A 22,440-nucleotide genomic window follows, 5' to 3' on the forward strand; every position below is an offset into this window, starting at 1 on the left:
AGCTCCTTTTGTTAAACGTTTCGTGAGATATAGAACAACAGAGGCGCAAAGCACGGAATGCTCGAATATGGTGTTGCCTGCAACATGTGCCTATAGAGCGTGTATAATGAAACCCTGCGCACAGCGTGTTCTGCGAAGTCTTGCTCTCCACAATAGACGTACATGCTCGTTTATCAAAGTCCACTCCGTTGGTTATCTCGCTCTTCCAGACCCATCGTTACGTGCTTAGTGTGCTTGGAATATTTCCCGGCAAGTATTGTTGTTGTTGTTGTTCTCCTATTGTTAGTGGCGCATACCCACTATGAAGGATCGGCCAAGAATCGAGTGGTTTCAAAATTTTCTGTTCAGATTTGGAATGATGGAGGTTTAACAGAAAGATTACCGATAGCCTAGAAAAGTGTGTTGCTTAATGTAATGCATACAAATATTTACATAAACGAATTTATTCTTGAAATATAGCAATAATCTGATTTCACGTATATAATTATGTGGACCTGTTAGGATAATGAAACTGGTTAATTAGTCAACCTATTAGTTTCATCAATATAGTCCCGGACGGCAAGTGCTCGGTCACTATTCGCTCTGTTCTCGTCGATGACCATGTGGCGTTTTTGTTGTCGGACTTGGCGTGCCTTTGTCAGTCGGCCCTCTGTGCGCCTGACGGATTGATTGCGTCCTCTCTTTGTGGCGGTGAACGACTGGTCGAGTGCCGAGTGGAGACGTTTTGCAGGATTTGTTTCCACGTGCTACACTCTGCACTCGTACGATAGGAGGCAGAGTATTCCGAACGAAATTGAATGGTTGCCCGTGCTTAAGCTATAGGCTCGTAAATTGTGATTCGTTTCTTTACCCGGTTCATGCAGAAAGTAATAATCTCGGTTGTCTTATACGTTTCAGAACCACGACTTTATTGTGAGGCACGCCGTAGTGGAGCTAGGGCACTGAAAATTTTGACCATCAGGTCTTCTTTAACGTGCACCCAACTTTGGAGTACATGAACCTCCAGCTTTGCGCCAACATGAAAATGCCGTCACCGCGACCGGAATCCAACCCCGCGACCTTCGGGTTCCTAGGAAAGAGGTGCACATAATGCTCGCCTCATTGCATTTCCTCGCCCCGCCGCGGTGGTCTAGTGGCTAAGGTACTCGGCTGCCGACACGCAGGTCGTGGGTTCGATTCCCAGCTGCGGCGGCTGCATTTCCGATGGAGGCGGAAATGTTGTAGGCCCGTGCACTCAGATTTGGGTGCACGTTAAAGAACCCCAGGTGGTCGAAATTTCCGGAGCCCTCCACTACTTCGCCTCTCATAATCAAATGGTGGTTTTGAAACGTTAAACCCCACAAATCATCATCATCATTCGGGTTCAGCAGCTGAGCACCGCAACCATTAGGCTACCGCAGCGGGTGACAGGGCAGATATAACGTGTCCATATTGAGCGCAAATCTTTTTTTTTATTTGAAACGAAGCTTTTGCTTTCTTTAGGAAATTAAAAAAAAAAACATGTTTACCGATTTCGTGTACTTCGTATATACTCAACTATGGGAGAGCACTAAGCCGTCTCGCTTACCAATGGCCGAGCTTTTGCACTTTAACTGACAGTTCTTGACGGCATACATTGATCGCGAAAAAGAACCCGTGCTGACGAGCGTGAAAAAATGCGGCCCTCAAAGGTGCGCCGGTTACAAATGTACTTGTTCGCGCCGTTTTCCAGTAAATTATGCACTCTCATTTGTGGTTATATCGGCTGTGAGCCGTTTCTGATATGCCGATCTTATCCTTTTATCGAGGTCATGCGTCATTTCACGTCGCTCACATTTCACTGTGGCCTGGATGGGAAAGCGTGACCAGCGTTGTTGTCCGTAGCAACGGAAATGTTGCTGTGCTAAGAATGTATGCAGGTCCCATTTCCTCTACGCAGGAAGGAAACGGTTACCTGGGAGCGTAGCGCAATGAGAAAGAAAGAAAGAAAGAAAGAAAGGAAGAAGGAAAGAAGGAAGGAAAGAAAGAAAAAAGAAAGAAGGAAAAGAAAGAAACATAGAAAGAAAGAAAGGAAGGCAGACAGACAGACAGACAGAAAAAAAGAAAGAAAGAAAGAAAGAAAGAAAGAAAGAAAGAAAGAAAGAAAGAAAGAAAGAAAAAGTGCGCTATATAGGCACGTTGGCGCAAAGCTTCGTTTGCCCCGTTTTTCCGAATAGTTCAAGGGCTCCCGATTTATTTTTTCCAAAGAGTTTCTTACTTTGAGATGGTGATGATTATAATTGCTTGGACGCTTACCATCATTAACAGTAATATAGTTACTCGAATCCCAATGAACATATTAAAGATACAATAACAGGAACGAAAGACGACATGAGTTTGACACGGAAGAAATGCTTCATTGCACTGCACAGACAAACTGTGGGAAGTATAAGGTTGTTCACCTTGGATCTCAGGCTCACATTGCGCGAATTCATCATTCTTTTTTTTTCTTACGCAATCGTTGGGAGTTTTCGTTCTCTCGATCTATTAGTATATGTTTGTTCTTTCTCCCCCATTCGTCGTTCCCCCCACGAAATACGGCCTTAGATAGTTACCTTTCGCACTTTCGTAGACATTTCCTTCGCACGTCGGTGTTCACCTGGCGTATTGTGTGGCAGCGGACTGGCACGTCATTTTTACACCGCTCGTTGCTGGCGAGAAAAGCTCAGACATCGAAGTCTTCATTGCGTCTAGAGCTTCTACAGCTTGAACAATGAAAGAATAAGCGCTCAAAAGCAGGCACAGGATAGGCGCCTGTCCTGTGTCTGCATGCTCTTCCATTTGTGCTCGTCAGTTTTTTTGGCGCTTGTTCTTGCAGTGTTCATGGATATAGCCGAGCATAGCCCGACAATACGTTGTGCTCAAGTACCTATAGCTTCTCGTTTATGATTCATCCGTAATTTATCCATTTGTAATGAGGCCATGTGTTACCATTCGGTAATCGCAGATCCCTTGGCGACTTTTGTTAGCGCGTTTGTTTGGTTTTTGCCGCCGGTTTCTCTTCCGTACGCGTCAGGACCGAGAATGAATCGTGTCGTCGTGACGTATCAGTGTCGTAACAGCTACCGCGCGCGTTATGAATTCACTTCGTAACGGAAACTGCGCTTGCCGCTACAGACGTGCGGCTTTGAGGATTATCGAGGCTTCGCCGCTAATTTGATTGACCTCACTTATGTCTCTGTTCAGACATGGCGTGTGACGGGAATTATTGTGCGCGCGGGCGTCCACAGCCGATTTGCCCGAACAATGATGCCGTACGGAGGACACCTTCAGCAAAACAGCGCCGCAGGTGAAATGCGTTTGCACTGAACAGCGTTCTTTATGAATCCATGTCACCTCGGGGGCTTATGTATATGTAAGTTTCAGGTTGTATGTGTATGTATGTTCGTGTACGTGTTTGTACGCGTGCGTGTGCAGAAAGTAAAAAAAAGAACACATCAGGTAATGTCAGGTAAGAAATTAAACAAGTCGCCTACCTTGCAGCCACTGATATTGAATAGTACACATTTGCGGGAAACAATTCGAAGGGAAAACAGTGTTCTTTGTTCTCCTCTAATTACATTATATTATTTTGTGCCCACTGTATACAAATATGCGAACCTGGCGAGAAGCAATGGCACGTTGCGCGTTCCTTCATTTGCAGTGTTCGCCGTTGAATGCTGACACGCTCGCTTTTATTTACCGGTACGCTTGTTGCTTCGTAGGAGAATGATGCTGAGCAAATGTCTCAACTGCGTGGCTACACTGCGCTAAGAATGTGAGTGGGGGGAAGCGATCCCTAAATGAAAAGAAGATAGAAATGAGCCCCGTAACTGTCCCTCAGGGGAGGACACCTCAACAGTAGCTCACGAGGGATGGGGGCAAGGAGGGACTAAAAAGGATAGGGAGAAATGAAAGATATATAGATAGAGAGAGAGGGACAGGGACAGCCACATACGGAAGTAAGGAGAAGATATGATAGATAGACACGGTCGCAAGAGTCCGAGGACGAGGCACCACTCGGCGAGAGCTCTTGTTGGCGTCAGGAGATGGCGTATAGGGGGAGCCCAGTCGGCCAGAGCTGCGCTGTCGTCGGAGATCGCGGGGGCACAACCAGTCGGCACGAAATACTGCGAGCGAGTCCCCCAAAGAATGTGAGTGTCGTTCATGCCACTGACTCATGCTGTAGTTCGGTAAGAATAAAAGAAGGGGTCTTTCTTTCTTTCCTTCTCTTTCACCCCTTCTTTGTTTCTTTCTTTCTTTCTTTCTTTCTTTCTTTCTTTCTTTCTTTCTTTCTTTCTTTCTTTCTCTTGCTCCATTTCTTTCTGTTTCTTTATTTTTCTTTCTTTCTTTCAGGCTTTTTTTTCTTTCTTTATTCCTGAACTGCAGAATTGGGTTTATTGCATAGACTCTCTCGACGACGTATACTTACTGAGCAGCGCGGTGGTCGCTTGGTCACGCAAATATATTTACACTAAGGAAAAAAAAACACTGCTGCGTTGACATATATTGAGCACGTACAATCCACGTGGGCAGTCAAATAAGGCAACCAAACTTTAAACACGCATTTTTTGACCTAGATACGCACGTAACTGTTCCTTGAATATTCGGTGGGAACGAACGGGTGCTGGCATGACGTACCGGTGGCGGGGCTCTCACATGCGGAAAAAGCTAGAATCCGCTTATAACAAAAGGAAAAAAGAGAGAAAATAATAATAATAATAATTACAAAGGGTCGGGTCGCGTTGCATTTAGCAGGCCTCCACCGCAGGAGCCGGCGACACATCGACGTATTGATCTGTCTTGGCGGAACGATGGAAGTTGGAGATGGAGATGATGATGAAAAACATTTATTATAAAAAAGAGAGGTACGGGGCCAAAGCATGACCCTGCTACATGGTCGGCGTCCTTAGTCCGGGACTCCGCATGACGAGGCCCCTACTCGCGCCCGTCTCACCAGAGTCCGTTGAGACTCTAGTGATGAGCAGTTGAGGAGGGCAGTCTCCCATGCCTCTCGGGAAGGGGTAGGGGAAGGGGGTAGGTGGGGATTTTTCGGACATGCCCACACCATGTGGAAGATATCACACGTCTCCCCACAGTGTGGGCACCGCCCATCTGTGTTCGCATCGAAATGCTTTAGGATTGCAGGGCAGAGTAGAGTACCTGTCTGCAGGCGCCTTAGAGTTCGCTCTTCCGCCTTACTCAGCCCCTTTGCAGGAGCCGGGTAAAGGCGGTGAGTGTCACGATAATAGGTGAGAATTTCTTTGAACCGCAGCAGCGGTGTATTGGCCTCCGAGTCATAAGAGCCAAGGTGAGGAGCCCGGTGGGTAAGCGCTCGGGCGGCCGCGTCAGCGGCCTCATTACCTCGTAGGCCCTGATGGCCAGGAGCCCATACGATGCGTTTCGGGGCTGGATCAGCGAGAGCCCGTTTTAGAATTTGGCTGGCTAGGGGGGATATCTCTCCTACCAAGTAATGAGTACATGCTTTCCTGGAGTCCGTGATGATAACTTTCGAGTTGGGGTCCGCAGCAGCAAGCGCTATCGCGACTTCCTCAGCGCGCTCTGGATTTTGTGCTTGGAACGAGAGCCCATTGACATGCTTTTCCCGGTGAACTACAGAGGCCGTGTAAAATCCCGTAGGCGAAGGCCCTGCTATATCTACGTAGAATACACCAGGTCGGGAGCCGTGTTGCCTCTCAAGCGTCCGAGCCCGCGGCTGTCTTCTGCTTTCGTGCGTGTGCTTATCCATGTTACTGTGGAGATGGAGAGATGACGTGAGAAAGATGGGGGGAGGGGTTGCACTGCAGCGCGCTCTGCAGGCTCGCTTGACGCGGCGACAGGAGGAATGGGAAACGCGGCTCGATCTGCGAATGTTGCGCGAATCGTGCACGGCATGGCCGGGGCCCTCTCTAGTCCTCTTCTATATCACTCTCGTTTGCGATGGTGCAGAAAAAAGAAGGAATCATTATAGGGACAGCACGAAAGGGGGCACGAAAGAAGAGCCACACTGCAAAGCAAGGCTGTTTGTGCGATGATGGATCGATGCATTTCCGATTTGTGCCGACGCCGTGTGCGCCGATGTATGGGAGTAGGGACGTATACGGACGCCGCTGGGTGGTGCTTAGAGGCGTCGTGGGCGAGTGACCTGCTAACGTGGACGCATGCACACTTCGAGCGCTGAGCTTCAGTTAGCGGTCGGTGGCGTCAATTATTTTTTCCCCCCGATTTCTTTTCGTACTGCAGTTGTTCACTGACGCAAGAGAAGCGTTATCCTTTGTAGCAAACCAGTTATTGTGACTTAGCGGGGTTTTTTCGCTTTATAGAGAATTTCGTCAAAAGCGGGTTCCCGCTGTGTTCAGAAAGGAAATGATGCATTGAAGAAAAAGACAATTTGCTATCGCAACTTTAAGGATAGCGGCTGTGTATATTTAAAGGGGCCCAGCAACACTTTTTGAGCATGTCCAGAAAACGCGCTGCCGATCGGTAGTATAGAGGTTCCCGACAACAGGCGAGCCAAATATCATAGCACAGCACACGGCCTGGAATTCACAATAAATTATCAAAGTCAGCTAAAAAGTGCTTTCTCTTCTCTCGACAAATCACGTTATATGGCCAAAAATAATACGTCAATGACCCATCTATCAGCCATTGGTTGATTTGAACATGGCGCGCTCGCTAGTTACAGAGATCGCCGCGGGAGGCCTATACTTGTCCACGCGTGCGCGCGCGATCGCACTGAGAAAGCCGCGGATCCGAAAAAACAACAAGAAAAAAGGGCTCAAGGTCGCGAAGCGCACGTGACGTTTTTTTTCTGACCTTACCATCCTTCCCTGCTTAGCTTCCAGCGCTTTCGCCGGAACGAGAGAAGAGAGAATGCAATCGCAGCATGCAATAAACCTTTGTAACTCCTCTCGCACTGGACGGATTCTTAAAATTTATGCGGCGTTGAATTCGTGAGGCAATAAGCTCTTTCAGTGTATTCATTTCATAATTACTTGAAAAAGTGTTTCAGGGCCCTTCTAAAGGTGCGGTTTGGTTTTTCCGTTGTCTGGCTATCTGCCACGGTGGTCCTGCGGTCATGCTACTCTACTGCTGACCCGAAGGTCGTGGGATCGAATCCCATTCGCGGAGACCACATTCCGAAGGAGGGAAAAATGATGAAGGTCCGTGCGCTTGGATTTAGGCGCACGTCGAAGAACTCCGAGTGGTCAAAACTTCCGTATATAGCCCTCTGCTACGGCGTCTCTTCGCTTATCAATCTTCGCTTATCAACAGCATCACGTGAGCGCAAGAACTGGAACTGGAACAGTGCATGGCTCGGAGAGGGTGTTGAGGGTGGTATAATTTGGTCCTAGTTTTACGCGTGTCTGCGTCAGTGCGACGTAGACAGACCCACATGGACGACCAAGCAACCTTGGGGCGCTAGTTCGTTACAAGTATTACAGCAGATTATTGTGCTTCGCAAGTTTAGCCAATAATCAGCGACATACTAGACAAAGGCTGAACTTGCCTTGGCTGCATGCACAATTACGAATGCATAAACAACGTCTCACTTGCGTGGACCACGCCTGTTTGGCGGAAGTAGACAAGTTAGAATAGTCTTTACGCAATGTAGATCATATTCACAATCGTAAAGCTAGCTTTTCTGCCATGCAGCTATGAAGGAGAAGGAGGGCTCAGCCGAGTAAGGCTACCCTGCACTGGGCAAAGGAGGAACACAAGCTAAAAAGGAGGATATCAGTCACTGTTGACGCCTCCCTTGCCATCCCATAGCTGTTAGTCTCCTGTTCTCGAGAAATCGCAGTAGTGTTTACGTTGCCTTTCGGAACTGTGACGAGTGGTCCCATGATCCCAATGTCTTGCGGATAGCGAAAGGGTTTCCGTCCAGGATTTTAGGCCCCGAATCCACGATATGACCATGAGATATGCCATAGTGGAGGGCTCCGAAAATCGCGACCATCTGGTGTTATTTAACAACGCGAGGACCTCTATCGTCTTGCCTCCATCGAAATGCGGCCGCCGCGACGGGGGTCGAACCTGCGACCTTCGGGGCAGAAGCCGAGCACCGTAGTCGCTACGCCACCCTGGCGGACTGGGTTTCCGTACGCAAACGTCAGGCTTTCACCTACGAACAGCTTGTGCAAGCAGAGTTGCTTGGACTATGACATGGCGTGTGTAGACGCGTCTCACGCGCTGGAACCGTGCGAGCGAAACATGTGCAGCTATGGAACTTTTATTGTCGTTAGAAAGACGGCTGCAGTCGCTCTTGGTTGCGTGCGTATGCAGTGCACGGGGCACAGAAGCACACGGGAAAATTATGAAGCGTTTCCATTGCGATACATTTGGGTGTTCAGGCCCGCAGGAGTGCTGGAACCACCTGTACTCCGGTGCGGTTGTATATCTGTCGTTCGCGTTTCTTCCATATACAGCGCTCATCTGCCGAAGCTTCGATGAAATCATAAGTCATAAGTTAGTTCGTTATTTCGGATATTCTTTCTTTCAAAACAAAACCGAAACACAGCAATAAACGAAGCCGCTAGTACGATTCGCCGCCCGCAAGTACGAAGACTAGGCAAATGTGTGTATTACCTACCATTCCCATGGTCGCTGAATGATCGCAGCGCCATAGTCCCCTCTAGTTAATTTTAGAAAAGTCTATGTTTAATCTTTATCATGAGACATTCCATCTGGTCACCAAGTGTTATAACGTAAGCGTAGTACCAAGACGATAGTTATAGCGCGAGAGCGGAACGACGACGCAGAGACAACAAGGACACGAAGGATACGAGCGCTCGTGTCCTTCGTGTCCTTCTTGTCTCTGCGTCGTCGTTCTGTTCTCGCGCTATAACCATCGTCATGTCATACCGACTAACCCAAGCTGCCACACTTCTTAGTACCAAGGGCGGCGCTAGGATTTCTTTATTTGGGGTCAGCGACGGCAGAAGAGTTCCTTTATGGTGAGAGGAGAGGGTCAAGACGGTGGGAACGTACGCTCTGTCAACGTGGCCGAAAAAACGTGCGTCACATTAGTGTTGGCGAGAACTTCAGAAACGGACGTATCATGTTTAGCTAAAAATAAACCACTGATGATGTGAGCAATGCAAGAACCGATATGAATGCCGGCTTCGTGAAAACAAGGTTATCTATTTCAAAGGATGTGCGTCGACCGTTGGCAAAAAAAATGATAAGTTCTAAAAAAACGCTAACGCCAATGCCAGACATAATCTGGAAATTTTCATGAATAACGATGTTGCATCGTGCAGGACTGACGCACACTCTGTTTGAGATCTGATGCGGAATAGTTTTGTACGTAGGTGAAAATTTTGGAGGCTGCCCCGTGTACCCACTGGCGTTGCCCCCGCGTAGAACAAGAACTCTACGTTTCGGGAACGGTGTCCAAATTTTAATAATTTTGGAGATAAGCGTCGGTCGATACGTCTCTCGAAACCTGATGCAGAGTCCCGTCCAAAACTGATACTTTCAGCAAATATGGAAAAGAAATTTCAAATGTGGACGCTCGCTAACATACCGCTTAAAGTGCTTTACACATGCCATTTGATCGTTTCAATGTAATCTAACTATAAACGTTAGTGGTGGCGTTTTACAGGCCTAAAACCACGATATGATCATGCGAGACGCTGTAGTAGAGGGCGTCGTAAATTCAGACCATTTGGGATTCACTCATGTCGAAATAAATTGTATGCATGGATCGCTGGCATTTTTCGCCGCCGTCGAAATTGCGACCGCCGTAGCTGGAATCGAACCCGTGACCTTCGGTTCAGCAGCCTATAGCGCCTTGAATGCACACGAATGTGAAACAATGAATCGATTTAGATTGGTAAATTGTGTTCTTAGAGCTCCAATGTCGTGCGGGAAATCAAGGTCAGAGTCTCATTTTTAAATTTCGTGCCGAATTTTCCGCGCGTGACGTCACGAATTTTAAAGTGTATTTTTGGTGTTTTTTGGCGACATTGGTTTAACGAAATTACCCGAAACCTCGTGGGTTGAGTCTATGGCCCCTGAAAGGACGATCTACCTATTTCTTTATTGATTAGGAACGGCATGTGCCTTGGTAGACGCCGTCGGAATCTGTGACGTCACGTTGAATGGTGCGGGAACTTCAAGGTGGTGTCGCCACACGCATTTTCTTTTAGCGCGTTTCCTCGCTTACCGAGCGCGTTCTTGCGGGAAGTGTGGTGATTTTGGAATCGTGAAAGGAGTAATTTACTGATATGACGAAAAAAACGTTTTCGTATTTAGTGTTTCTTTAACTATTGTACCAACGTGTCAATGGTCGTTCAAGTGCATTCTGCAGGGTGTACACTGTCGCAATCGTTGGAGTAACTTCGCTCACCCTCGCTGAGCGTTTTGTTTCGTTCCCGCCTATGCTTGGGCCGTGACCGCTTGAACTGTGCGAGATAGGTCGAGCTGCGCTTTCGTTGTGCCTGTCACGACTCGTTGAAGCGCACATTCGTCATCCGACACGAGACTCGAGATACTCGCAACAGCTGTGTGCGCAATGCTGCATCGTGGCTTGCCACCGAGCTCCACAGGTCGCGGCTTTATTCTGAATGCCACTTTCATAGGTGGCTGCTACGCTATAACACACCATACGCTACTCCTGTCGGTGTTTCTGTTAAACGCACTCGTGGTTTACTGCTATACCTCGGCCGAATTACCGTGCCGTGCATTGCTCAGTATTTCTCTCTCTCTCTTGCTTTCTTGTCTCAAATCATCAATGAATCATTAGCTTTCGGGGAAAAGGAGGGGCCCCTTCTCCGAAGTTCAGAAGGTGGTGGTAAAGATTTCTGGGTGATCAGCAAGCTATGTGCGCATATTCACATTTGAATATGCCGTATAAGGATGACGTAAATGTTTACGTGTAATGGTCCACGTATGGTGCCATATATATATATATATATATATATATATATATATATATATATATATATATATATATATATATATAGTTATAAACTTTAATAGTGCAGTATAGGAAACAAAACAATAAAATATTTATTTAATCCTAACAGTTTCGGCTGGTGGACCAGCCTTCTTCTGAGGATCTAAGCGAAATGGATTCATGTATGGCGAGAACGGGTCTTGTGTACTAAGATTACATATGAATAAAGGACTTGCAGTCACAACGAGATGGGATGTCGGAGCTACGTTGGACCCTCATTGAACGAAAAACGAGCTTTGAGCATTGTCATTATGCTATATACACACTCACTTCCAGTGCTAAAAGAAATCACGACGCCTTCCTTATACAGGTCTCGTCGTAGTGTCCGCTTATGCCGTTGCAACTTAATTATCTCCCAATCGGGCGAGCACCCCCCCACGCAGTCTCTGACAATGGATGCACGGACCCGTCGTTCTTTGATCCCTCATTGAACCTCGCACTTCGTATACCTTCCTGTGTCGATGCGTATTGTTTGCATTCGGTGGAATTGTTTTCATTTCGCTTCTCAATAACGGCGCGCGTTGTCTGTTTTTGTACTTTTCAGCTTGTTCGACATGTTTTTTTTTTTTTTTGGCAAGCACGCAGCTGCGTGCTCCCTGGGATAGTCCAGCAATATTTTCTGCAGAGTTCGATGCGCCTGATCTGCGAGCGCCGTATGTGTTTGGTGTCCTGTTTTTGATCCCATGTAGCTCATCGGCCACTTCTCAGAATCAAAGTTGTCTAACTCGATCCCCGCGACGCCTAGAAAATAATGTACTCCGCATCGAACAGCCCATGTAAAAACTGATTTGACGTTGTAGTAGTAGCAACGACTGGTTCTTTAATTAAAAAATTACAAGTGCAGTCCGCCTCAGGGGCTCGGCTGCAGACCCGAAGATCGCGGGTTCGATTCCGGCCGCGGAGATTCAATATCGGCGGAGGAGAAATGTTCGAAGCCCGTGCACTGTGCCACTGATTCGAAGATGCTTGTTCGTTTATTTTTCTCGCGAACTAAACGAAACTAAGTAAGATGAAAGGGGGTCCTCTGTGAATTCCCGGATGACACGAGGGAGGATGACGCCTTGTTAGCTTATTGATCAGCATCAACTACCCTTCAGTACTTCGGAAAACAGCCAATTCGATGAGCATGTATGCCGAATGATATATCGTTACCAATGTACTTTGTTACTTGAAACAAAATTAGTGGTAAAGCCTGTAGATTCGACTCCATTTCTGAATTTTCCTTAGGCTGCTTTTTCAATTTCCACTTGGGAGAATCGGCGGTATCTTGACAAATCCACATAGCTAGGCGCGAATAATTGGGCACCTACCAAGCAAAATGAAGCTTGACAAAATTAACGCTACCTGCATTTCAATTGGGAAACAACAGCATCACAGCCACATTTTTTTTTTCAGCACTTGGAAGATAAAGTAGGCCTCGTTCAGATAGTTCCTTTTTTATTTATTTTTTTAAGATTTGCTAGCTGTATTTGCGCATCGCGCTTGCAGTGCGTCCTGCATATAAACTCCATCTTTGTTTCTTTTTGTTCTCTTTTTTTAAAAGCTTCGCCTTGTTTGTTTGCCTTACGTACATTGAGCGTTTGGGGAAGAACTGCTCAGTCCAAAAGGTTGGTTCTCGCGGCATCTGCATAGTGTCAAACATGCTTTGATATACCTGGAAGTTTCGGGAAAGAAAAAAAAAGGCTTTGCCTCTTCCTCAATATCATGCCCTTGCAGCTACCGTAGCAAGTCCTTGTTGATTTGCGCTAGCCAGCTGTGTTAGCTTTCTCTACGCTCGTTCGGAGTACCGGGGCCAAATGGGTTTCCGGAAATATAGAAGATCGACGTTCATAGAGCTTCAAACGATGCAGAGGTGCGTTATGAAACCAGCACGTACAACGGCCTAGACCCAGCGCATGGACAGAGGTAGAGGCTGCATAAAGGCGAGCTATGGATTATCGCATATACTCTTGTATAACCTCCCTCCCTTGCTTTAATATTTTTTCCCCTTTCTTTCCAACGATTATGATCTGAGAACAAAGATGAGAAGATAGCGGGGAGGGGGTCACTTCAGGAGCGACGTTGCTCTGTTTTCTTGGTTCTAGTAGATGTCGTCATCATAAACAGCGTAGCACAGAAAACACTTTGCCCCCCCCCCCCCCCTTCCCCCTAACGTCAGTCAGCCATGTGTGACAGTTTACCCAAAGCGCGCATTGATCTCTTTTCAAATATTCAAATCTATCATTCAATCACTGACGTATTACATAGAATCCAGTCAGTCGCACATTGTTCACGTGGTATATAAATAGAGGTTATTCAGGGAGATATTCATGGTATATTTCTAAGAAGTTTATCAGTTCAGCATCCATAGCGTCTGATCGGCGGGATTCAATCTATCCTGTATATGTATGTCCTTCGATTTATTCAATTCCGTGTCCACGACGTCGTATCTATTCCATCCACCAGAAATTTTGATGGAATAGAGTGCTTTACCAAGAAAAAAAATAACAAAAATGGATGTTTTTCTAGACATCCAACAAGTGCCCCCCCTCGTGAAAAAAAAATTACTGGCTACGGGATTCCATCTACTCACTCCTTGCCATTCGACACCTTCGCTTCCCTTGAATAATCAATAAAGTTTTTTCGCCACCACCACCTTGTTTCGGCACCTAATACTAAGCAATTTTAGTTCATTGTTTTGCTGTGCCACCGCAAAAAGATGAGTTGTGCTGTTGTTTTCTCCCTTCCTTCTACGGCTCATAGCGTACGTATCATCATTCTCAGTTGGCTTGAAAGCAGCTGTATACATAACACGTCACAAATCAAGTTGAGTCACTTGGTAACATTATTGATTACCGCTATGCGATCACCTTATTCGAATGGCCACGCTGCGGTGATCGAGAGGCTAAGGTACTCGGTTGCTGATCCGCAGGTCGCGGGATCGAGTCCCGGCTGCATTTCCGATGGAGGCGGAAATGTTGAAGGCCCGTGTACTCAGATTTGGGTGCACGTTAAAGAACCCCAGGTGGTCGAAATTTCCGGAGCCCTCCACTACGGCGTCTCTCATAATAATATGGTGGTTTGGGGACGGTAAACCCCACATATCAATCTATCAACTTTATTCGAAAACTATTACTGAAAGTTACTTCTTGTGGCAAAATTTTGAAGTATTCTTTCAGCAAGAAAAACTTCTTGCCCTTCAGAGCGTACACTCCCAGGTATAAATGCATATACAATAATGTAGACGGGAAGACTACGTCGCCGTAGTTCTATTGGTAGAGCATCGAACGCGTTATTCCAAGGTTGCAGGTTTGTTTCCCGCTGGTGGCGCGTTGTCTTTTCGTCTACTTTAATTTCTTTGCATTTATACTGTAATCACTACAAATAACGTCCCCTATGCTTCAGTGGCGTAGCCAGAAATTTTTTTGTGGGGGGGGGGGGGGTACCTTTCTGATTTTTTATTTTTAGAGGGGCACCCCCTTGTAATGGTCATTTTCTACTCTGTATAACATGTAGAAAAACAAAATTGGGTAGAGGGGTTGCATTTCGTTGGCTTTCATTTTCAATGGAGGCGAGAATGCTGCAGGCCCGTGTGCTCAGATTTTGGTGCCACAGGTGGTCGGAATTTCCGGAGCCCTCCACTTCGGAGTCTCTTATAATCATTTGGTGGTTTTGGGACGTTAAACCCCACATACCAATCAATTCGTCGGCTTGATTGCCTGTGTTATCAATTCGAAAAACGCGCCTAAGTGTTTGTAGTGCGCGCTGGTTGGTCCGAGCTGTTTCGGTTTTGCATTCGCATCTCGAGATTCTCGGCCGTGGCGCTTCGGTAGGCGTCTAGTTTCCGGTTACATGCACAGATGGCAGAACGTGCGACAAAGCAAATAAACGTAAAGATAGAATGAAGGAGCGAAGGAGAACGCGACGCGAGGCGGCCAGCTGGGGTATTTTGGCTTGGCTGCAAACCGAGTGTGAGCGACTGTGTGTTTTTAGTGTCCTTTCACCGGTACTGAATCCCTGAACGCGACCCGGGCTCGTCAAAGTGGGCAAGGTGTGCTTTCATGCCGGCAGCTACGGGCCGATCATTTTTTTTTTTATTTCACACGTTACGCGCCTGCCACAGCAGGGGGACACCGCATTTCGCCACCTGCGTTTTAAAACACTTTTCGTCGTCGGGCGTTGCATGCTTCCCGCGTGCAGCATTCGCCGCGCCACGCCTGTGATCGCTTCGGGTGCGAATGTTTCGCGAGGCGGTGAGACACCACGTAAAAAACTCGAGCAATGTGAGTGCTTCCTTTGCGACGCTTTCATCAGAGGCGTGTGTGTCATCGGCGCGGAATACGAGTGACGCGGTGCTGGATTCGCTTCCGGGTGTTCGTTCCACCCTCGAAAACGAGTCTTCGCACATCCATTACTTCGTGGTCAGCTATTAACGACTCGCCCTGCGGTTCTCGGTTTGTGTGTGCCGCGATTCTCTGCTACAACGCCTACCGCCGGCTCGCTTCGGAGTCGTCGTGTTGTGCTCGCCACTTCACACGTGCTCTCGGGTCGGGGTGGGTTTGGCCTGCGCTGTGTCCTGCACTTAACGGCCGGCACTTGACGTCTGAACCAAGTACGCTCTAGGTCGACTCTTCGTTGTCACCGCACTTTTTGAGCCGCGAGCAAGCTACGCGGCACGGAACGTCGGTGGTTCTATCGCAGCGCTGAGCCTTGTTTATCTGAAACTTCTGTATGCGCGGCGCGATTGTGATTATGTGCGCGTTTCGTCGGACGTGCCAGTGCGATTATGTCTTTTTTGTAGAGTTTGCTAAACTCGTAGTAATCGGTGAGGCAGTCTCCTGCCACGGGAAGGGTTAGGTCTGCAAAACTTGATTTTTATGCTTCCCTGTAGGCTTCAGCAGTATGCATGTAATATGTGCTAGGCTACATTTTTGGTCTCTGTGCTGCAATTGGCTGCGTGTTGCAGTGTTAAGCGACATCGTTTTCTACAGCTAAAGTAACGACTGGTTTATGCGATTTCTACCACGTTTTCTCTTACGGTCTTGAAATTTACTTCTAAAGGCCTGCGTTGAAATGATTTTGCTATCTTAAACGGGAAAGCTCTCCCGGCTCTTGTTTTTCTAGAGCCTTCTTCAAGCATAGCAAAACGTGATCCATCATTACACACAGGCCATGCGGTGTCTGCATTTGCTGCGCACCTGCACTGCCTTGCCGGCTCTTGTAGCAGCTGTGAGCCCTGTCATGAGGCAGCCCTTAAGCTTGTCTGGCTTGCAACAAAAGCATGCTTTGCATCTGTGCTACGCGCCGCCCTTCACTAAGGCTAAACAGTTACTCGGGTTTTAATCGCACGACAAGTGATGTGCAGTATGTGCTGTCTACACCGTCATTCTCTCCGATCAGGAACCGTTTGTTGTCTTGGATCATGGAGATACCATTGTGTTCTCTTCTTGGCACGTTGTGTTGTAATGCAAGCTTCTGCGCTCAAGGCCGGCATGTTTCTTTTCTTGTTTGTCTGCGCAGACATATTGATGTTCAAGATCTCTCGGAAACCAACCTGTGTGATAAGGGGAGAATTGAGGATAACGGTAAGCATAGCCTTCAATTTCTAAGGTGTCTCTGAAATTGTGTGTGCGCAAGTGTGTGTGTGTGTGTGTGTGTGTGTGTGTGTGTGTGTGTGTGTGTGTGTGTGCACGTGCGTGCGCAGTTGGTTGGTCACAAATTGTTGATGCCAGCTGCTCTCTTCTTTGTTTTCAGGAACTAGAGATAGGTCCACTGGGGCATGATGATAAGCAGCATCTTCATCCTGTGATATAAGCTGTAAGTGTGCTCAACTTTCTTTGCTCATGCTGTTTTGCAATGCATTTACAACATACAGCAATAATGTTAAACTGTTGTGCTCCTCGTTAACGAATTTTTCATTCATAGTTGCACGCTTGCACAAGTCGAACCCAAACCAACGTGGACTCATTAAAATAATTTGTTGGGCGTCCTTTTTTTTGCATTGTGAAAGTTGTGAGGAATTTCTTGACCTTTAGGAGCAATACTGCTCGTAATATCCTAATGTGGGTTTCAATATGTGCTGCTTATATACATGCCTTTCAATGTTTACGATGTTAATAAAACTGAGCTATACTTTAGAAAGCGAAAGCCACCTGTGCATGTTGTTATTGTTTGCGATATGCTTCTTGATCCTAACGTTAGGCATTCTCTGCTGAAGTTAAGAGCTGGGAGACGGGTCCTCAATAATGTCTCTTTCCAAATTTTTTCTTGCTTCTATGGTTAAGAGGGACTATTTTGTCTTCTTTGGCAGCCACTTTGTGATTCATCTATTTTAAACGTGTAGATGGGCAAGCACACTACGCTGCTTTGGTTCTATACTATCTGAATCTAGGCATTCTAGGTGACACAATGTATTGTTGCAGTTGTGAGAATGTGTGAGATATGTGAGGCGCACAGTGCAAACATTGAGAAAACATTAAAGGAAAGTATTGAAGGGGATGCTGTAAGACTTCGTCAAGTAACCATCAAATTCACTAAATGAGTGCGAACTTGAACACATTTAAGTGTAGAGTACGCAAGGGGCCCGGGCTTTTGTATGCAGTGATTGCTTGGCGTACACGTACTACGCCACGTCCAGCATAGCCATCTGTAGCATATTGGGCGCGTGTGGTCACGCCAAGGAGACGCCTTTTTCTGCTTCTTGTTTTTCGAGTACCTTGATGATGATATTAAGCGTGGTGCACTTTAACAGACTGGGCTGTCATATACTGTCTTTGCTTGGCATAACACAAATAAAGCCACATATAGAAATAGGAAAACAGAGGAAGCAAGTGAAAAATAAAAGCAGGAATAAAGAAAATATAGGCGAAAATGCAGAGATACAAATAAAGAGGAAAAAAACGACAGAAAAAGAGAAGCAAACGAGGCTGCCCAGCTTCACACTACCTTCAGCATTGCAACACTAGTACTAAACTGCCTCAATTTTTTTCATTTTTACTGTAAGCGTGTCGTGCTTTCAGTGTGCTCACAAGCACGCGTGCGGGCATGCGGCTTTTCGTGGCACCCTTCTACGGCGGCCATCGTAACTATGCAGCCCTGAACGCTTAAGTCAGCCAACGGCTTTGAATTTGGGTATGTGGGTGGTCATTTGGGTTCTATATGGCATCATTTGTAGAAACAAGAGGAAAGAATTTCTAGTTGACATTGAAAATTAATTGTAAATTCCAGGCCACGTGCTGCGCTATAGTGTTTCGCTTGCGTCTTCCCAGGTCCTCGACTGCTGGTCGGCACCCTTCTATTACCGTGCTGAAAAAGTGTTTGCAAGGCCCCGTTAATTTAACATGGAATGCTGAAATAGTGTCCCAGAAGTGTTGTTGCGCTTGCTTCATACTTAATTCATGCCAGTAGACGCGGTCAAAATTTGTCGTCACGGCGACTGGTGCAAGAGCTTAAGGGTGGCGTGGCCACCTGCATTGTTTCTTTGCCGATTTTCTTGTTTTCCAAGCTTCATCTTGCTACAGGCGTTGTGTTGTTGGTGCTATGGAAGAGTACTTTACTAATACTCTGTCACGAAGAGTATTAGCCAAGCCCGCTCTTTGGCCAAGCATGGCTCTTGTGCCACTAAAACCCACACATCATCATCATCATCATCATCTGATAGGAAAGAAATTATTTTTTCTTTTAGCGTCTCTTTGACAGGGCAAGTTGTCGGAAGCATTTGTAGATTTCACATTAGCACCCCTTTTTGGCCATGTCTGCAGTGTCCTCTGCGGAGGAGGCGCAGGCTGGTGGGGGCATGGCGACGGTGGAGGGTCGTCCGGCCCAGTATGGGGTCACAGTGCAGCAGCTGCGGGAACTCATGGAGACCCGCGGCCATGAGGCCATTCAGCGGATTCAGGACGAGTACGGGGGCATCCAGGAACTCTGCAGGAAGCTCTACACCTCACCCACCGACGGTGGGTAATACATTCACTAAGCAGCTGTGGCTTTGCACCGACGTGAGTGAGGCCGCAGATTCGTTGGCAGCCATAATGGCTACATTTTCACAGGGCAGGTTGCGAGAATGCTAGGGCGCATACTTATATTTAGGTGCATGTGATGAACCGCAGGGAATTGCTGCGATCCCGAAGTTCCATGTAAAGCATGCATATTGATCAAGATCGTGGCTTTGGCATGTAAAACCCTTCAATTGAATTAATCCTAAATGATTGTGTCATGCATACTGCATCTACGATGTAGGGCCATCGCTTTCTTAACTGTGTTTTGAGGGACCAGGCCCATGCCCCGTTACGGTGGTCTAGTGGCTAAGGTACTCGGCTGCTGACCCGCAGGTCGCGGGATCAAATCCCGGCTGTGGCGGCTGCATTTCCGATGGAGGCGGAAATGTTGTAGGCCCGTGTGCTCAGATTTGGGTGCACGTTAAAGAACCCCAGGTGGTCAAAATTTCCGGAGCCCTCCACTACGGCGTCTCTCATAATGAAATAGTGGTTTTGGGACGTTAAACCCCACAAATCAAATCAATCAGGGACCAGGCCCATCAGAAAACAGTTTGACTGTAGTGAATCAGTTTTGGCAATCCATAGTTTATTACAAGCCATTGTCACCAACAGTTTTTTTTTTTTTTGCTCTGTAGCATTTTTTTGGTCGTGCTCAAATGTAAGCTCATTCAAGCATAGCACACTCGTGAAGTTTTCCGAGAGTGTACACCTGCAGTATAGTGCATATTCTGACACCACTCGTTTTCCCACAGGATTGAGTGGATCTGCGGCGGACCTGGAGCACCGGCGGGCGACGTTTGGGGCCAACTCGATCCCGCCCAAGCCTCCTAAGACGTTCCTGCAGCTGGTATGGGAGGCACTGCAGGACATGACGCTCATCATCCTCCAAGTGGCCGCCTTTGTCTCCCTCGTGCTCGCTTTCATTGAGCCCGAGGACCACGACGCTGGGCCGCATGGTGAGTCGCGTGGCATCTCTGCATGTCGCATTATATAACTCTGCAGTCAGTCCAGTAGGGGTCGCTGTTATTCCTTTCAATTTCTATTTCGTGTGCATCGTTACCACAACCATGGTAGATTCAAATTTTCTTTGCCAAAGACCACTGTGGTTGTGCGTCATGTGACGCAGTGATGGTACACTCAGACGTCCCATCACATAATGAACCTGTCTTGCATGTTATTTTGGTGTATTCAGATTTCACCCGTGAAGACGGTTTGCAACGCTTGACCACGCTGCAATGTTTCAGAAACTTAACGTTTTTTTAACATCATTCTATTAAGGTTGCATGCAGAAAGCAAATGGTCCAGAGCTTACACGGTTACCACGAATTACGCTTGAATACTTAATAGCACTTGTAAAAAGCTGGCATGCTTTACTGCTTCCCAGATTGTCGACAGCAAATGCTCTGTTTAGTGCTATCAGTATACGTGCATTGCTGTAGTTCGAGCTTTCGTTGGCCTGGTACACGCTCACCTTAATAAAGAATTCTTGAACACACCGATCTGCCTTCATTAATGTCACAATCACTTGACATTATAAATGTACAGCTTGCACAAGGTCAAGTTGAACGAAAGGAAATAACACATTTTCTAAATTTTGTATTTTCATTGCCATTAATCCTTTGGATGTTGGTTAATTGGTTAAAGTATTTTTCGGCTGTGTAAATATTTGCAGACTTGTCTTTGCTGAGGAGGCATTTTGCTTAATGTAAGCTGTTATAAGCTCACAATAGCAGCTGATAACCTCACTTATAAGGAAAGATGTCATTGCTGAAAGATGCAGATATGAAGACATTATTTTGAATTACAATAGAGTCTTTGTAAATGAAAATTTGTTAAATGGAACTGTTGCTAAAATGGAACAACTGCCTCTGACATGATTGGTTTCGCACCTGTATTTTGCAGCTGTACTGATCTTTCAGTACAAATTAAACTTCTGTTAAATGTAACGCATTTTTGTGGTCCCTCGAGGCTCCATTTAATGAGTCTACTGTATATGCCCATATCAAATTTTGACAGAAAACTTATACAGCCTGACATGTGTAAGCTTGAAAAACTATCTTGTTGGATTCCAGAATATTTGCCTCGCAGGTCAATCATAGTGAAATATAGTGAACTTGACATTGTCCAGAATGTTTAAATTACAATTGTCATTCCAGTGTGTTTTACATGTGATTAAAGGAAGATAATTTTAAATACCATTAAAGATAGCACACACCTGCCATAGTGGTCTAGTGGTTACAGTACTCGATTGCTGACCCGAAGGTTCCGTGATCAAATTCCGGTCCGCATATCAGTGAAGGCAAAAGTGCTTGAAGCTCGTGTACCTAAATTTGGGTGCATTTGAAACAACCCCAGATGGTCTAAACTTTCAGAGCGCTCCACTTTAATAGTCCTAATCATGTTGTGGTTTTGGGAGCTTAATTCACTCAACAGCTATTAATAGTTGCCAAAACCATGCACAATAGTGTGAAACCATTGTAGATTCGATCTCAGAGGCAAATCTGACATTCATGTAATATTAGTTATTTTTTCTGTAAAACTACCACGCATTATAATGGAGTAAATACGATAATGCTTTCTTCAAGTTCCGTGAATGTTGGACACACTGGTAACTTTCTTTTGCCAAACAGTTTCCTCGGTAAGTTTGAATGAAACCCTGCAGCTTAAGAGGGCCTTGTCGAAGCGATTGCTCGTGTGTAAAGGACTATATTAAGATAGCGACTGACAGTTCTGCCTTTTCCTGTTTGTCCGCGCAGGCAAGCCAAAGGAGCCCGGAGAATCGGAAGCTGGGTGGATAGAAGGTGTAGCTATTCTAGTGTCTGTAGTAATCGTGGTTCTAGTGACTGCATTCAATGACTACACAAAGGAGCGGCAGTTTCGTGGACTCCAAAACAGGATAGAACAGGAGCACAAGTTTGCTGTGATTCGGGGTGGTGAAGTGCACCAGATCGCCGTGACGGAAATTGTCGTCGGCGATATCTGCCAAGTCAAGTATGGTGAGTGCTTCCTTCCGCTACTGACCTGGTACCCTCGTTTTTTTTCCACGTGTGTATACCTCTATGATACTGCTCTCATGTATGGTGATGTGGAATTATTGAACAGTTGAATAGTGCTTTCTGGATTTGCTATTAGTCGATATGCTTCCAATGTGTGGGCATGTATTTGAATGGTAACTGAGGTTTCTGTCTTGTTTCTGTTTTACCCTGTGACTTTGTGCACGTCATCTGCTTATGGTTCAATACGTGATGCTGTGAAGGTTGTCATAAGCATATCCAGTTACTCAACATATTCCAAACCTGTGGCAGACATATCCCAAAGTTTATTATTTTATTGCCCGTATACATTAGCAAAGCACACACAAATAAAAAAAAGTAACAAAGAAAGAAAGCTTGCATTCTTAGATTGTCGCTCTTTTTAAAGCACATAGAGAAAAAGAAGCCTTACCAATCAAAACTACTTGACTCCCTTGAGCTCTCTTGCCACTTTGAACAGTTCTTATGTCAT

At 46.3% G+C, this 22,440-nt stretch overlaps 1 protein-coding gene across 19 annotated transcripts in view; it reads left to right on the top strand.

Annotated features, from left to right (window-relative positions):
• PMCA (plasma membrane calcium-transporting ATPase 3) overlaps positions 1–22,440 on the top strand; it is a 348,951-nt gene that overhangs the window by 250,288 nt on the left and 76,223 nt on the right. For 15 of the 19 annotated variants that reach the window (XM_075895298.1, XM_075895299.1, XM_075895300.1 and 12 more), the window contains 5 exons: positions 16,460–16,524; positions 16,694–16,756; positions 18,700–18,894; positions 19,689–19,892; positions 21,693–21,932. In XM_075895298.1, the coding sequence (XP_075751413.1) occupies positions 18,735–18,894; positions 19,689–19,892; positions 21,693–21,932 (604 nt within the window). In that variant the 5' untranslated portion in view covers positions 16,460–16,524; positions 16,694–16,756; positions 18,700–18,734. Of the gene's footprint in view, positions 1–14,850; positions 14,991–15,164; positions 15,223–15,532; positions 15,552–16,459; positions 16,525–16,693; positions 16,757–18,699; positions 18,895–19,688; positions 19,893–21,692; positions 21,933–22,440 lie in introns of those variants that run through there. The other 4 variants (XM_037425655.2, XM_075895290.1, XM_075895292.1 and 1 more) reach the window with 4 other exon arrangements.

Source organism: Rhipicephalus microplus, chromosome 5 (genome assembly GCF_043290135.1).
Source record: "Rhipicephalus microplus isolate Deutch F79 chromosome 5, USDA_Rmic, whole genome shotgun sequence".
Classification (NCBI taxonomy): Eukaryota; Metazoa; Arthropoda; class Arachnida; order Ixodida; family Ixodidae; genus Rhipicephalus; species Rhipicephalus microplus.